Source organism: Gopherus evgoodei, chromosome 2, assembly GCF_007399415.2.
Source record: "Gopherus evgoodei ecotype Sinaloan lineage chromosome 2, rGopEvg1_v1.p, whole genome shotgun sequence".
Taxonomy (NCBI): Eukaryota; Metazoa; Chordata; order Testudines; family Testudinidae; genus Gopherus; species Gopherus evgoodei.
The window spans coordinates 153,071,375-153,089,175 of NC_044323.1; the positions used below are offsets into that span (position 1 = coordinate 153,071,375).

The 17,801-nt window shown below is 40.1% G+C and overlaps 1 protein-coding gene across 13 annotated transcripts in view; it reads left to right on the forward strand.

Annotated features, from left to right (window-relative positions):
- The window catches only part of SLC23A2 (solute carrier family 23 member 2), a 129,082-nt gene that overhangs the window by 57,993 nt on the left and 53,288 nt on the right, over positions 1 to 17,801 (forward strand). For all 13 annotated transcript variants that reach the window (XM_030551993.1, XM_030551995.1, XM_030551996.1 and 10 more), the window contains 2 exons: positions 3,238 to 3,336; positions 14,583 to 14,699. In XM_030551993.1, coding sequence (XP_030407853.1) covers positions 3,238 to 3,336; positions 14,583 to 14,699 — 216 coding nt within the window. The remainder of the gene's footprint in view (positions 1 to 3,237; positions 3,337 to 14,582; positions 14,700 to 17,801) is intronic.

A 17,801-nucleotide genomic window follows, 5' to 3' on the forward strand; every position in this document is an offset into this window, starting at 1 on the left:
ATGTGTTACCATTTAGACCTTCAGTGACTTGTGAATGTTTTGACTGTTACCCAAAATGCATGCTTCCCCCCTCCAACTCCTAAAAGTGTGTGGGTTTGTGGAAGGACATACAGGGAGAAGACTATATCTAATTGAAAGCAGGAATAGGAATTTCTTTTTTATATTTCTTGATGGCTCTGAGCCTAATCCTGCAGTCTTTACACAGGCTAGACTCTCATTATTTTTATTTGCGATATACAATGTTTCTAAAGTATGGAAAGGTCTGAAATATCAGTCTGAAGTTGAAGTACTGCAAGCAAGAATGCAAACATGGCCAGCTTCATTGTTTACCATTTATACAATTTTGTAAGATGTCAGCTGTCATTGACTTTTGTGGAGTTGTATGTCTGTCTCTCTATTTTGAGGACAGACACAAGGGTTGTGTTGTGTGTCTAAAAGAGTGTTGATCAGAGCACAAATGTCTGTTGCTGCATTCTTTATTTTCAAGTGTGTACGCTTTTCTAAAATAAACTTCATATCTTAAAAATTAGGTCATTTCCAGGCATGGGAAAGAAACGTTCTTTTTATTTATGTAAGTGTTCTAAAAAGCTACAAATGGATTCTAACCCAGAATTGGTACAGAAATGAGCCTCCAAATCATTGTTGGTAACAGTTCAGTTATTTGCCAGATAGCCTCTTAACTCTGAGAGAGTTCCTTTTTCGTCATTCCTGATTGAATTATGCCTGCTATTTCTAGATAGAGGAAAGGTTAGATTTTTCAGTACTCAGTAATATTTGCTCACTGGTGGAAAATCTTAACGTGAATGTTAAGATCTTTGTGACTTCTGACCTAGTTAATTTTCAACTAAAACATCAAGTTCTCATAGTTTAAAGTAGCTATAAAATGGTATTGAATCACTTCTGTTTTACCAGTGCACAAACTGATATTAATAACTTGCTGATGCAGTTTTTAGGTAGGGTGATAGGATGAAAGGGAGAAAGTATCAGGACACATTGGGGGCGGGTGGGGGGGCGTGTCAGCCGACGGGGAGGGGAAAAAGAAAAAACCCAAGTGCTGCCGGTGGAGTGAAATATCAGGACAAATTGCGTCCGGACCAAAGATCGGTCGGGACACAGGACAAACACCTAAATATCGGCTGGTGACCCTATTTTTAGGTGAACAAGCAAACTGAATGCACTAGGTTATTGACATCGTTGGTTTTTTTGTTTTTGTTTTTTTGCCTTTGATCTGTCCAGGCAGGTTTACAACTAGTAGAAAATGGAGGTAAAATGCATACCTTGCAAAATAATGTCTTTATTCTCTTTTTCTCTAACAATTCTGATAACTATGTATTAAATCACTGTCCATATTTGAACTTGTGCTGTATTTTTAAGGATGGGTTTTTGCTTTCAGGATGAGTCTTGTATCCAAGGCATGATGGGTAAGAAGAACCCCAAAATCTGTCTATACTAATGGACCTGAGAACTTGTTGTTACTCCATATTAAATGCAATCTAAAAGCATAGAGTAGCAGATGATCAGCTTTTACTCTGGAGGAAAGAACAAATATAAAATGAATCAAGTGATAAACAAAGGTCTTTCAGAAATGAGCAGAAAGTGGAGAGAGGGGCACAGTCAATCAAAGGGAGCCCTTCTCTGCAAAATATGTACATAGCCCTATAATTAATTTGCTTATCTATAATTCCTCGAGGTGTTAAGGTGCTGACACACATGGCAAGAGTGAAGCAGAGAGCAATTTATGCCTGTTCTAGTAGTATTGCTGTTACCTTTCTCCCACTTCCTTGTATTACTTAGTTCCTTCTCCTCCTCCTCCTATAGTTGTCGTTCACTGCCTGAATGGCTTTAGTTTACTGCTCTTGTGGCCTTAATAGGTTTACTTTCTAATTTGTGGATGTGACTTCACACCCATGCACTGGGTCAATCTTTTTTTGGGGGGGTGTTTTTATGAGGGGCTGATTTGTGGAACTGAAAACTGCAATTCATGTTGTGTATAGTGTATTACAGGATCTATAGGAAGATGGTGGTAAGGATCAGAATCTCACTTGATTATAATACACAGTTAAGCATATTCTTATGTTAAATGCCTATTAAAAAAAACAGTGATCCATATTATTTAGATAATTGGTATTTATCTCATGATCCAAAGTCAGAAATTATACAACAGAATGAAATACTTTGCATCAAACTTGTGATTTATTACAGGCACTTAGGAGGGCAGTTCTCTGCTAGGAAAGTCAAATTAAAAATGCTTAGCATTTGCTTTTACACTTTCAAATATGCATCTAAATGGGAGGTGTGGCGTTAAGAAAAACTCATGACATTGATTTCATGGTGTTTGTATTAAAGTATTCATTCAGTAATGAAAGTACATCTAATTTCCAGAGAATTACTTTGCTCACGCTGAAAGAATCTGTGCGAGCATGACAAAATCTTCCCCTTTCCCTTAGTTGGGAAACAAGGTGAAGATTAAAGACAGAAATTCCCCATTTTCATCTAAGTGCCATTAAAAACACAAGCAAAGGAGACAATTGTTGATTCACTACCACAAACCATGCTCTTGTTTAGCGAAGAAACAAGAATACTGTGTTGCTTTTAATCGACTATACATATGTAGTTTTAAAAAATCTTCTCAGCAAGATGTCTTGAAATGAGACCTTTGCTTTGTGAACTGCTATAGAATATGGCAGTGGCTGTCAACCTTTCCGGGCTACTGTACCCCTTTCAGGACTCAGAATCTGATTTGGCTTGCGTACCTTCAAGTTTCACCTCACTTAAAAACTACTTGCTTTCAAAATCAGACATAAAAAATACAAAAGTGTCGCAGCAGACTAGTACTGAAAAATTGCTTACTTTCTCATTTTTACCATATAATTCTGGAATAAATCAATCAGTGCATAGTATAGAGAGCAATATAAACAAGTAATTGTCTATGAAATTTTTGTTTGTACTGACTTTGCTAGTGATTTTTTATGTAGCCTGTTGTAAAACTAGGTAAATATCTAGATGAGTTGATGTACTCCCTGGAAGACCTCTGTGTACCCCCAGAGGTACACATACCCCTGGTTGAGAACCGCTGGAATATGGCAACTTGAATATATTCTTAAGGAGCTACAATGAGAGAGCTTCTTGTTACATAGTTTTTATTCAGAATGTTTTTTAGCGATAGTTGACATCAAATATGGTGTCGCAAGCTGTGTAGTTAAGTAAGTTACGATATTGTATGTGGATTTTTTGTAGGTCGTCATAACTGGTGGCGCGACATCGAGTGGTGATCAGGACACAGAGGACACAGAGCTGATGGCAATCTATACCACAGAAAATGGCAGAGCAGAAAAGGTATAACCTTTTGTTAAATACTTTGTAAAACTCATGTTAATATAAAATGACTTACTCTTGCTTCATCCTAGGGCCTGAGCATTCTTTCTAATTTAATTAAATTCACTGTCTACCTTTTCTGCTTCCACAAAATACACGGACTTACAGCCCCAATTCTTGGTTCACTGGGGTATTTGCCTTCCTTATGTCTGCAGGGTCAGGTCCTTGGTTATAGAGCTCAAGGAGCGATACAGCAATTAGGCTAGGAGTTAAAACACACAAACAGTTTCTTTAATTCTTAATATGCGGCTTTTTTGCCTTTCTGAACTCCATCTGGCCTTTTGCACATCCTCCTATGCTGCTACACTCTGTCAAACTTGCTTCTGTTGAAGTATTAAAAGTATTACGTATCTAGAAGTATTAAAATGTATCAGCTTAGGGCTAGTCTACACTGGCAATGCTCAAGTGCTGCTGCGGTGCTCTCCCAGCACTCTAAAAAAGCCACCTCCACAAGGGGCATAACCACCGGCGCTTGTGCACTATCTACACGGGCATGTTACAGCACTGGAACCTGCAGCACTCGGGGGTGTTTTTTCACACCCCTGAGCGAGAAAGTTGCAGCTCTGGAAAGTGCCAGTGTAGACAAGCCCTGAAAGGAAAGAACAAAGGACTATGGACTCAACTCCTCTGTAAATCCCAATTCAGTGAGTTCCTATGTGTCATGAGATTACAAGATGTCCTCCTTCCACTATCAGTCTGCACAGCAGCCTCATAACTATTCCATGGTTGCTACTGTAGCCTCAGGACTGTTTCCATGTCCCATACGCTCCTCTTTGATGTGCATTTCAGCTGGTGAACTGCCGCTGTTAGTCCCTTCCCAAAGTGATTCTCTGCAGCAACATAGAAATCTATTTCCTTTTAGATCTCTCTCTAAAGCCAACTTTCTGCAAACGAAACCTTGCCAATTCCAATGCATTTAGATCCCCCCAGTAGTACTCTATCATTTTGATCAGATGGGTAGTTTTAATCTTAAAATATCCATAATAACAAGGTAAATGATGTTTCTAAGTATTGATTCAATCACTCTGACTTGGAAATTTTCAACAAGAACTTTCTCACTTCCCTGTTAGAAGGCAGAATTAATGAGAATTGCATAAAAAAAGCCTGCCAGCAGGTGTTTTGGCATTAAGACTGTACTGATTTTTGCGACCTTTGTCTTGTGTCTCACATACTCAAGTTTCTAATCCTTCTGAATACGAGAGCATTTTTTTTGTTCTTTACTGAAAGCATTGTAAACCCATAAATACACCCATAAATGTTCTCCTTGGATATTGCTAGTGGCATATTAACTATTCAAAGGGACCCTGTTAAGGCAACTAGGCCTAAAATTAAATCAGCTTGGTTTTGATTTCGTAGCATTTATCATAGAATCATGGAACTGGAAGAGACCTCGAGAGATCATCTAGTCCAGTCCCCTGCACTCAAGGCAGGAGTGAGTATTATCTAGAGCATCCCTGACAGGTGTTTGTCCAACCTGCTCTTAAAAATCCCCAATGATGGAGATTCTACAACCTTCCTAGTCAATTTATTCCAGTGCTTAACCATCCTGACAGTTAGGAACTTTTTCCCATTGTCCAACCTAAACCTCCCTTGCTGCAGTTTAAGCCCATTGCTTCTTGTCCTATCCTCAGAGGTTAAGAAGTACAATTTTTTTCTCCCTCCTCCTTGTAATAACCTTTTATGTGCTTGAAAACTTATCATGCCCCCTCTCAGTCTTCTCTTCTCTAGACTAAACAAACCCATTTTTTTTCAATCTTCCCTCATAGGTCAGGTTTTCTAGACCTTTAATCATTTTTGTTGCTCTTCTCTGGACTTTTTCCAGTTTGTTCACTCCTTCCTGAAATGTGGTGCCTAGAACTGGACATGATGCTCCAGTTGAGGCCTAATCAGAGTGGAGCAGAGTGGAAGAATTACTTCTCGTGTCTTGCTTACAGTACTCCTGCTAATACATCCCAGAATGATGTTTGCTTTTTTTGCAACAGCGTTATACAGTTGACTCTCATTTAGCTTGTGATCCACTATGAATCCCAGATCCCTTTCCGCAGTACTCCTTCCTTGGCGATGATTTCTCATTTTGTATTTGTGCAACTGATTATTCCTTCCTAAGTGGAATACTTTGCATTTGTCCTTATTGAATTTCATCCTATTTATTTCAGACCATTTCTCCCAGTTTGTCCAGTTCATTTTGAATTTTAATCCTATCCTCCAAAGCACTTGCAACCCCACTCAGCTTGGTATCGTCCCCAAACTTTATAAGTGTACTCTCTATACCATTATCTAAATCATTGATGAAGATATTGAACAGAACCGGACCTAGAACTGATCTCTGCAGGACCCCACTCGTTATGCCCTTCCAGCATGACTCTGAACCACTGGTAACTACTCTCTGGGAATGCTTTTCCAACCAGTTATACACCTACCTTATAGTAGGTCCATCTAGGTTGTATCGACTTTGCAAGATAACACAGATAGAAAAAGAGCTAATAGGGTAGGGAATGATACAAACAGGCAGAATATACAAGAATGTAAAAGAATCTTAGCTCTTCTGGTGCGTAAGATTCTTGTATATCGGTCTGCATGGGCAAAAACAAGTGGTTAGTTGAGTTGGATCTGTTGACTTAGGCCTTATCTAAACAAGAATGTTGCCCCACATTAACTTAAATGTTAAACCAATTTAAGTTAAAACAGTGGAAACCCATGTGAACACGCTTCTGACTAAGAATAGTTTATTTTGGTTAGCTTTAACACCTTTCCAATCAACTTAAATTAAATTGAAATCAACTTGGTTTATCCAAATCACAGTGGCCACACAGCCAAAGTTCTAGTTTAACTAAGGAAATAGTTGCATTTCTCAAGGATGGGGAAAATCCACACCCCTGAAAGATGTAGCTATAAGGACCTTATCCCTGGTTTAGACAGTGCTAAGTTGACAGAAAAAAATTTTCTGTCAACCTAGCAACTGTCTCCCATGGAAGGGGATTACCTGTGCCGCAGAGAAGCACTGCAGTGGTGCAGCTGGGTTGCTCTAGTCTTTTCAGCGTAGACATAGCCCAACGCTGCTTAATACCCCACCTTTAATTTAAATAGTGAAGCTTTCTCATGGTGAGGAAGCCGTAGGTTAACTCAACTGAAAATCTTTCAGTGCCCACATAAGCATAGTTTAATACCTTTAAGATTGTCAGCACAAGCGCAACACAGCCGACTCAAACAATCTCAATAAACTGTATCTATGTGGGCATTGAGGGGGGGATTTAAGTCAAAATGAGTTGATTAGATTGAAAGGCACATCTCTATTTGCCCAGGTAGACTGATCCTCTGAGAGACCTGCTGGCTCACAAGAATCGACCAGTCAGAGCAAGAAGAGGTGATGTCTTTGGAGTAGCCTGGTGTCACTTATATCCCTCTGTTCTGGGTTGTCAGTGTGTATTGAGAGTTGGGGTTTCATCTGTTGCATTAGGCTGCTTTTAAGTTTTGTTTTGTTTTTTGTTTTGTTTTGGTTTTTTTGGAACGGCGATGACAGATTTTCTTCTTCTTTTTTTTTTTTAATGTAATGTGCTCTCATGCTATGTCAAATACATGGCATATGCTTGTCCATGTCATGCCTGAAACCTTTCAAAAATGGGCAGGCATGAAATGATAAAGGTTCATCATTTCTGCCTTCCAAGCGTCTGTTTCTTCTTCTGTCCAAATTAGCTCTTTACCTTTTACAATGCAATTTTGTTTTATTGTTGATGGTTACATTGAACTCGAGAGACTGGGTAAGCTATGCTAATTGCTCCATTAGTATGCCACTTTTGTATTGCTAAAATCATGTAAAATTTGGAGCCTGGTTCAAGTTGGGGGTCTTCTTAATCAGCTTAAAGAAAAAATCTGACAGAATAGCCACTACTAGACACAGCAGCTTTTTGGCGCAAGAAGTAAGTTGTGGGGTTTTTGTTTTTTTTCCTCTCACTTGACTTTTATAAGAGTTGCTCTGCTGTTCCAACTCCTGATTTCAGCACCTCTCTGGATTGGACCCATGAATTTTGAAGTCAGCTTCGAAGAGAGAGTTCTGTGGCGATCCAGGCACTGCTTTTCTCAGTCTTTGTGCACATTTTACTTATTCACAGTCTTTGCAGATTTTCTAATCTGGCATCTTTATCGTCAGATTTTCCTTTTGAGAAATATGTATTTCTAATAGGGATGAAATAGATCTTTCCTTTTTTGACTGGTGGAAAATATCTCACAAAAAGCCTTGAATCGGATAGTACAGGAAGCTGCTTGCTCTGTTACAGTAAAAACATAATAGATGAGGTGGTGGCAAACATGAGGTATGTCTTTTTCCTTCTTTAGCGACAAGGACTACACCAAGTTATCTGTAGGTTTTCACATCTCATCCGTTGAAACTGATTCACTGTTTCCAGGGGAGATTTTCAAAGGCACAAAGGGGAGTTAAGAATCCACGACCTTGTGACTTTCAGTGAGAGTTGGGCGTGTAACTGCCTTTTGTGCCTTTGAAAAATCTCTCCTTAAACCTGCCCACGGGGCTACTTGAAAGAATTAAGGGTTTCTTAATCCTCGAGGGTGGAGTAGGGAAGGGCTTTAATCTATTCCATCAGCCTTATTCACGCTGATAGATAGAACTATAGGTATTAGTAGTCATTGTGGGATTACTCTTCAGTCGTGTTATATTCCTGTTAAACAAGTGGACTTTCTATATTGAAACAAACAAATGTTGACTTTCACATATTTTGTGAAACTAAAGAAATCTTGATTAATGTATTTCCACTAGTACTGTTGATGTTAAGCCATATAACTGACATCTTTGTGCTGAGTGTTAATACACCAAGGACTGGAGAACTTCAAGGAAAATCTCGTTTGGGGCTTGAACCCCAGATGCCATTAGACCTTTGATTGTCAGAAGCTGCGACTGGATGATGGGGGATAGATTACTTGATAATTGCCATGTTCTGATCATTCTCTCTGAAACATCTTGCACTGGCCGCTGTCAAAAGACAGGCTATTGGCCTCATTGGACTATTGGTCTGACTTAGTATGTCCTTTCTTATGTTCTTATAACCTTCTCTTTTGTAACGTAGACTCTAGCCTGAAATTTTTCAAGTGAAACTATATGGAATAGTATCAGAGGGGTAGCCATGTTAGTCTGAGGGCTTGTCTACATCAGAAAGTTGCAGCGCTGGTGAGGGAGTTACAGCGCTGCAACTTTGAGAGTGTCCACATCTGCAGGGCATCACCAGCGCTGCAACTCCCTGTTTGCAGCGCTGGCCGTACTCCCGTTTTGTCTCGGGTGTAGAGGATCCAGCGCTGGTGATCCAGCGCTGGTAATGCAATGTAGACACTCACCAGCGCTTTTCTTGACCTCCGTGGAAGGAGGAAGCCTCTGGTAATCAAGCTGGTTTCCTTTCCCGGTTTGCTCTCTCGGTCCCGGAGCCAGCCAGCAAACCGCAGGGAAGGAGACCTGCTTGCTCGGGGTTCCGGGACCGAGAGAGCAAACCGGGAACGCCGCGGTTTGCTCTCTCGGTCCCGGAGCCAGCCAGCAAACCGCGGGGAAGGAGACCTGCTTGCTCGGGGTTCCGGGACCGAGAGAGCAAACCGCGGCGTTCCCGGTTTGCTCTCTCGGTCCCGGAACCCCGAGCAAGCAGGTCTCCTTCCCCGCGGTTTGCTGGCTGGCTCCGGGACCGAGAGAGCAAACCGCGGCGTTCCCGGTTTGCTCTCTCGGTCCCGGAACCCCGAGCAAGCAGGTCTCCTTCCCCGCGGTTTGCTGGCTGGCTCCGGGACCGAGAGAGCAAACCGCGGCGTTCCCGGTTTGCTCTCTCGGTCCCGGAACCCCGAGCAAGCAGGTCTCCTTCCCTGCGGTTTGCTGGCTGGCTCCGGGACCGAGAGAGCAAACCGCGGCGAAGCTGGTTTCCTTTCCCGGTTTGCTCTCTCGGTCCCGGAACCCCCCTTGAAGCCGCCCAACAGCGCTGCAGTGTGGCCACATCTAACACCACTTGCAGCGCTGGTTGCTGTAAGTGTGGCCACTCTGCAGCGCTGGCCCTATACAGCTGTACTAATACAGCTGTAACAACCAGCGCTGCAAAATTTTAGATGTAGACATGGCCTGAATCTGTAAAAAGCAACACGGAGTCCTGTGGCACCTTATAGACTAACAGACGTAGTGGAGCATAAGCTTTCATGGGTGAATACCCACTTACATGGAATAATTATTGATCTGGTGACCAAATTACCAGAACTTTTAAAAAGAACTAAAGAATATCTGACTTGAAGGTAGTTTTAGTTATAATCATATATTTATGTTAGGTTTTTATAGAGATCTTTAGAATCTAGTTCTGCTATTCATCTTTAAAATTTAGACTGAAAATAGGCAATGTTAAAACAGGCATCACAGTCTTAATTTGTCAGTGTGTGTTGCTTTGAAATGATCTGTCTAATACTAAAATCACATACTTTATGGAAAGGTGTTTGTTAAACTATAAGACATAATTGAGATTTTGGGAAGAACTGCATAGATTCTTTTCTTTATTAATATTTAGTTAGTTCCTTGACTATCTCAAAGTCTTTAGAAAATCTAAAAGGTTTTTAGCTGTAACTTTAGAAGGCTAATAATATACCAGCATCATTTTGGATTATATTGCGTTTAACAAGAACATTAGATAAATATCTGAAACCAAGTCCACAATATATCAAATTGTCTAGATGTAGAAAACCTTTTATTCCAGAGTCCAACTGCGAACACTAAGCTTATTCAGAGAGGCATAAAGATTATTTCTCTGTTTCTAATATAATATTTTAACTGGCAAAACTCCAGTTTTAGTTACAGTACTGCAGAGATGAACTTTGGCAACTGGTGAGTTGTAAATTTTATCTGATGCTACTATTGCACCACGGGGATTAGGTCACATCAAGGCAAAGTTTGTATGTGGTAGCAATAATCTGATAAAGACTTCTTAATATGCAAAATTTATTATGGTAAAATCACCATAATATATAGGTCTTCAGATCTGAAAGCATGCATTTGCTGACTAATTTTTCTGCATAAATTGTATTTTTATCTGTTCTCTATTGGTTTCTTGTTATATCCTTAACTCCTCATCCAGTTCTTGGACAGTTTAGCCAGCTACATGCCAGTGTAATTCAGATTGCATTACACTGAAGGAAAAAATCCATACATTGCTTCAACACATTAAGTACTCAGTTCTGGGTACTACTTTTTCTGTCTCTTTCTTTTTTAAAACTGTACGTGAACAGGATTGTAAATAGTGCATAATATAATTTGTCCTATGTAGATGGTGAACTTTATCAGCTCTGAGTGATGTAGGAACTTGGTAGAGTTGAAAGGAAAGGGCTTTATGCATTAGTCATCTAGTGTGGGAGATAATGGTAGACACTGTTATTTCCTTTATGCAAACATCTCTCTTCTGTTTCTCAATCACCTTTAACAACCGTTTTGGTATCAGTCACGTTTCTTTTTTTGTTGTTCTATTTCTCATAAAATATCACTCATCAAAGACCAAACGAGAGAAAAGTTCCAAGTGAAGGTAACTAAAATGTATATAGTCTGTGGCGAGTAAATATGCACGCTAATGTATTAGTCTGTAGAGTATGAATGCTAAATTACCTGGCACCTGTTAGTCCCAGTATTAGGCCTGCCAGCCAGAGTGAAAATAGCTACACTGCCCTATGGCTCTAATTTAAAGCAATAAACACTTGCGTACTGCTTATTGCATCATTGATTTAATTGTAAAATGTTGTCAGTTAGCTCATCATATAACACTTTTAAAAACATATCTTGAATTATGTCTCTTGCATTTTTATCATTCTTCGCTTCTGGCTTCTCTCCACTTCTTTATTTTTTCCCCTTTATTAGATCATGGTGTAAGTCTGTCAGTTATTTTTGGTGTCTTTCTCCTTTACTTCCATTATTTCCCTTTTGCTTTGTTCCCATACTCTGTGGTTTTCTCTATACATATCTATATCTGTCTCACTTCCCCAGCCCCACAAAAAATTCTTTCAATAACTTGTTTATTTTCCAATCTATTCCATCACGCTCATCCACGCAAATCCACTAACTTGGTCACACACTTACTCCCATCAGATACCTCATGTCACATTCCAAGATGCAATCCAGACCAGTGAGGGGTTGTGTCACCACTTGCTCTGCAACTTTGGGTGCCTCACAATGTTTTGATGATGTAGCTCCCAACCGGGGCTGCTCACAAACAGCCTTCCAGCATGCAGGTCACACCCTAAGGGCTGGACAGTGCAGACACAATTTTTTGGAAAAAATAAAAAAAATAAAGGCCTGGGAGGGTGTTGGGGTTATCCTGCAAGTTTAGTATCTGAGGCTCGTGGAAGCCAGAGTGTGGTTGGTGTGTTGCTGACAGACTGCTGGGCTCAGAGTTGCTGGATGTGTGTGTTTGAATATTTTCTATTTCTAAATATATTTTCAGGCTTTTAATCTCTTATGTTGTAGATGGGTGTGTTGTAAACTTTTGTTTGGATAGGGAATAGCCAGGTAAGACAGTGTGCCAATAAATAACGCTTTTATCTCCAGGCTGTGACTAAGCTTTCTTTGAAAATTTCCCACCATCACTGTAGAAGTGGTGCAGTTTCACCTGTCCTGTGAAAAACATTGGGGAGTGTTTCAGGGTAGTATGGTGCGATGCAGCTAAGGCAAATTACTTGAAGCTCCTCAGCATAGCTGCAGATCAGGAGAAGAGGCCAAAGGGCAAGGACCAATGAAGGCACATGAGCTTGCCTAGATTATGGCCTGGACTTTTCATGAAACCTAGTACCTAATGTTGAGGCATTCTGAACATGTGCAAATGCAAAACTCTCACTCCAGCACACTATGTCATAGGCAACTTGTCAAGCTCACACCACTCAGTCTTTGGAAGGACTTGACCTTGGAAAGTTACCTGTGACACCTACTATGGTGAGGTGTTCTGTTGGGTAAGGGGGCAAGCAATAATTTTGCCTTCAGGAGTATAGGGCAACTGTTCATCATGTTTAATTTGTGCTCTTAGATGGATGGCTTCACCAAAACAACTCTGGCATTGTTCACAAGGAAACAGTTTCTCTCTGGTATTAGGCTTATTTTATATTTAACAGGGTGGCGGTGTTTCCCTCTTGACCTTTTTAGTCAGTATGTTGATGACTTAACCAAAAAATTAATTAAAATCAAAATCCCCTATTATAAACAAAATCCTCAGCAAATACATATGCTAATCTCAGAGCAGAAGGAAGGGTGAGGAGAAATGTATACAGGCACAAAACACTCTTAAGAAGTTGAACAGAACTTTATTGCAACGAGACTGAAACCATCACAGAAATTTCTCTTGAAGCATACTTAACTTCCAGGGAGAGAGCTCTTCTTTTCCAACAGACTGTCACAGTCTTGATTTGTCCTAAACCCTCTTTAGATTGCGCTTTTCTGGTTGTCCAGCTATGCAACCTAATGAATAGGAAAAGTCCCCATGTCGCATAAAGGTGCCATCGGGTCTCCCCACATTTTCACTACTAACTTCTCTCTCTCTCTCTCTTTTTTCCCCTCCCCTGGGGGCAGCTTTCCTTTCCCCATTGCTCTTCCCTCAGCTTCATCTTCACTGACACAAAGCAAGATATCGAATATGCTGTAGTTACTTACCTTGCTGTATAATCCTGAGTGGAGGCAGAAGGCATGAGAGTGGCTAGGTGAGGTCAGTGCTATGTACCTCCTGCCCATGGTTAACATCACCTAATTTACCTCTCATAAAAATAAATTGCTTTTTCTCCACTCTGTTTTTAGTTATCCTTTGGTAAAAGCATATCCTTCGTGCTGCTGCTGGTCTGCCAGATTGGAGCCATCTGAACAGCTTCCTCTCGGTGATCATTTAGGAGCTATCCCTCTCATTTCAATCATTCCTTCAACAAAACACTGAATTTAACATTTTGAGTAGGCTTCTAGGATATGAGTATCGCTGTACTCTGGACAGGAAAATCTCAAGGTCCCCATTCTTCCCCAGCCCTATATGTAACTTATCTGAGTATGGATGTGTAGCTCAGGCAGTTGTATTTGTTCTGCTAGCAAAATCAGTGCAGTGTGAAAAGGAAATGTTATGGGTCAGTTGATTTCCATGACACTTTGGATAATAAAGTAAATTGGGATCATGTAAGAATTCTACTTGGATTTATCTCAATGGAAGGGAAGGGAAGTCTGGGAAAGTTATCAGTTTTACGGTAAGGCTTCTTCATGTGAATTTATTCAGTGTGGATTAGACCAGAACTGTAGTTATATAAGTTATCATTCAGGGTTTAAAATGATAAAATCAAATCCTCCCTCCTGCTCAAATGTTCTTGGCACTAAAAGACATGTAGGTATTTTGATCTCAAAGTTTTAATTCGCCAGTTTTGAAATGAAGCCATTAAAATTGTATTTAAAATATTTTGCTGTAGAAAATACGATAATGATTCTGAAATTATTGCAGACTATCTAGGGAGACTGGAAGATACTACCGTACGTGTAGCTGCTTTTCCAGTTATCAGCATGCTCTCTCCTAATTAGGATGTATTAATGTGTATAGGCCAAATTCAGATCTCATTTACACCTGATAAATCCAGAGTAACTCAGTTTGTCTGTATTAAAGATGCTCTGGATTACTTAATGTAGCTATATCAACATTTTTTTCCTACATGCTTCAGTGTGCGGCAACAAGCAACAGCCCCATAAAGTTTGCCATGTTGCTCAAAATGATTGAGCATGACTAAAATAAGTAAAAGGCCATCTTAGAATGCAATCATAATAGTTCAAAACGTTCTTACCCTCAGTTTAGATCTCTGATGCAAGGATAGCCATTTTACTTTTGAAATATCCATTGTTGAATGTTCTACAGCTTACTTTTTCCCCCCTCATTCTCCTTTTTTGTGTAAACCAATCAGTCATGATAATCCCCGTTTATTCTGGCATAATCTGCTGCCAAAGTGGTTATATCACAAATGGAGGATTATGCTTTGTTTGTCTGAATAGGCAGGGGATGGGTTATGAAAGAGAATATGAAAGGGATAGCGGCTGATCATCTCGAAAGTTTAAACTTTAATTTGCACTAATGTTGCTTTGGAATAATAGAACCCCATTCTCTTCAAGATACCTTAGAAGTCTAACATTCCAAATTCAGTTATTCTTCTGTAATATTAAACTGCTGTTGGCTTTTCCTCTTTTAATTTAACAGAGTTCTCTGGCAGAGACACTGGACAGCAGCGGAAGTTTAGATGCGCAGAGAGCCGACATGATTTACACAATTGAGGATGTTCCTCCCTGGTACCTCTGCATATTCTTGGGGTTACAGGTACATTTCAAAATGCATATTTCTGAAGAAATGCATTTTTTGGTTTATAATCTTTAAGAAAATGTTGAGCATTTTTATATAGTACATAGTGGTACGTGATAAAGATATTCAACAAAATTGGTGACTTGCCTTCTACTTTGAGTCCATTTGATGACTTATTGAAGTGGTTTAGGGGGCTGGAAGCCCACTCTGGCAACAGTCATGTATTATGAATGAAGCAGAATGGATGGAAAGTACTACTGGAGAGTCTTAAAACAGCTGGAAGTTTATAAAAGTCCTATTTTTTGTTATCCTCCCCTATATTCATATCTGTATTAATTTTCTTCTCCAGCATTCCTAGATTTTTGCAAAAAAGCCTATCATGGCAAGATAGGTTTCCTGCAAAATGTCTCGTTCCCTTCTCTACCACCTCACTAGAATTCACATATTGGCAATGAGCTATAATGTTGCTTGCTAGCTGTTGTATTTCAGGAATTACTGGAGACTTGCTTCACAAATAACCATTTGGGCTGCTACCTAATATGTGTTCCTTAATTTAAGTAAATAATAAAATTCAGTAACAACTTGTTGCTCATGGATTCATGTGAGGATAATATAGAGGGATGGAAGGTGAGAGAGATGCTGTGTTAATGTTCTGATCTTTCTTGGAGGTACTGCTTTTAGTAGGATTAGTTCTGGGAATGACTAGCACCAAGATGGCAGCATCTGCTGGCTGGAAAGCTGGTTAATTATGAACCCTCCCCTCCCCCCGCCTGCTGAGTTCCATGTACTTTTCAGGCATTTGTTTGTACTTTGTGTTAGTTAGAGAGTTAGACTATTTCTACATTAGGAGTGCTTTACTGGTATGGGAATACCGGTGTACTACACTGGCAAAGTGCTCCTAGTGCAATTAGACCGGCAAGGCTGTGCTTTGTACTGGTGTAATAAAAGCGCCCCCTACGAATGAAACAAGCTCTAGTGGTAAAAGCACAGTTTTGCTGGTATATCTCTGTCTAAACTACAGACTTCTGCCAAAATAGTTATGTTGGTCATGAATCTCACTCTTTGCATCCTTGACCAATTTAGTAATGCCGGCAGAAGTCTGTAGCGTAAACATGGCCATAGTAGAACTTAATGGACAGCCAAGACAGCTGGATTCTAGTCGCTGTTTTGCTGTGAATGTGGACAAGTTCTTTCCTCTCTCTCCACCTCTCTAAAAAGGGTAATAAAATTACCCCAAAGGAATGTTGAAACTTCATTAGTATTTGTAAAAATACTTTGAGATCCTCAAACAAATGACTCCTTAGAAATCCAAAGTGGCTTATTTTTATTCCTGCATATATTCATCAGCCAGCACTGCAGGAATTTTCTTTTTCTTACATAGTTGAACATGCAGCTTTTTAATAATTTTTTTAATCTACTTGGATTGGAGCGGAATAAATCCATGATTAGCTAGTCTCTAACATTCCAGAACTTATCCCCTATATAGTTTTCATACTGAAGTACTATTTAAATTCATGTCTAATCAGACAGTCTTTCATGTGATCCTCACATGAATTAATTTGGTGGATAGGGAGAATGAGGTGGACATAATATACCTAGACTTCAGCAAGGTTTTTAACACAGTCCCACATGACATTCTGATAAGTCTGCTGGAGAAATGCAGGCTCAGCAGAACTACCATTCAGTGGATATGCAATTGGTTAAACAACCGCAAACTAAGAATAACTATTAATGGAATAATGTTGGGTTGGCGGGAGGTCTCAAGTGGGGTTCCATAGGGATCTGTTCTGGGTCTGATGTTGTTGAACATCTTTATTAATTACCTGGATGTAGGAATAGAGAGCATACCAATCAAATTTGCCGATAACACACAGCTGTGGGGTGGGGGTTGCAAACACTTTGGCAGATAGAGCTAAAATTCAGAAGGATCTTGATCAATTTGAGTACTGAGCTATAGGCACCAAAATGAAAATCAACAAAGACAAATGTAAGATGCTACACTTATGGAAGAAAAACCAAATGTACAAATATAGAGTGGGGGATAACTGGCTTGGCAGCAGCAGTGCTCAGAAGGATCTGGGAGTTGTGGTGGATCACAACCTCAACATGAGTCATCAGTGCGATGCTGTTACAAAAAAAATGCAAATATAATTTTTAGGTTGCATTAACAGAGGCATATCACACAAGTCATGGAAATTGATAGTGCTGCTCTATTTGGTGCTGGTTAGGTCTCAACTGGAGGGCTGTGTCCAGTTTTAGTCACCAGTGTATAGAAAGATGCAGAGAAACTGAAAAGGATCTAGTGGTGGGCCACAAAGATAATCCAGGGGCTGGAATGCAAGCCATATGAGCAAAGGCTGAAGGAACTGGATATGTTTAGTTTGGAAAAGAAGAGACTGGGGGGAGGGGGCACATGATAGCTGTCTTCAGATACTTAAAAGCACAGTTGCCAATTTTCACGCTGTAAATAAGCACTCCGACTTTCACAATAAGCCACAAATCAAGCTAATCTTATTTCAAAAAAAGGCAAAACGAAGCCAATCCCTAAGAACCCCAACACTCTGTGACTAGATCCCCCGGTGTGCAGTCTGGGACTGTGGTGGGCCTGCTATGCACCCAACACTCTCTCCCCTGCTTGCCAGGAGCTGATTTCCCCCCTCCTCCCAAAAAAGGCTAGTTTCTGGCTTGTAGCTTGTTGCTAACAAGCAATTTACAAGCCAATTAAGCCAAAAACAAGCCGAATTTCTGCAGTTTCTTTGCAGATTTGGCATGTCTGCTTAAAAAGGCTGCCAAAAAAAGAGAAGAATTATTCTCTCTTGCCACAGAGGCAGTGGGACAAGACAATGGGTTCAAACTACAACATAGCAGATTTAGATTAAATCACAGGGAAAACTTCCTAACTGTAAGAGTAGTAGGACAATGGAATGGACTGCCTTAGGAGGTTGTGGAAACTTCTTCATTAGAGGTTTTCAAAAGGAGGCTCGATAGTCATTTGTCTTAGATGGTTTAGACACAACAAATCCCGCATCTTGGCAGGACTGTAGACTACAGTGACCCTTGTGGTCCCTTCTAACCCTGTGATTTTGTGTGTTTCAAAATGGAGGGAGCTATTTTTCTGCT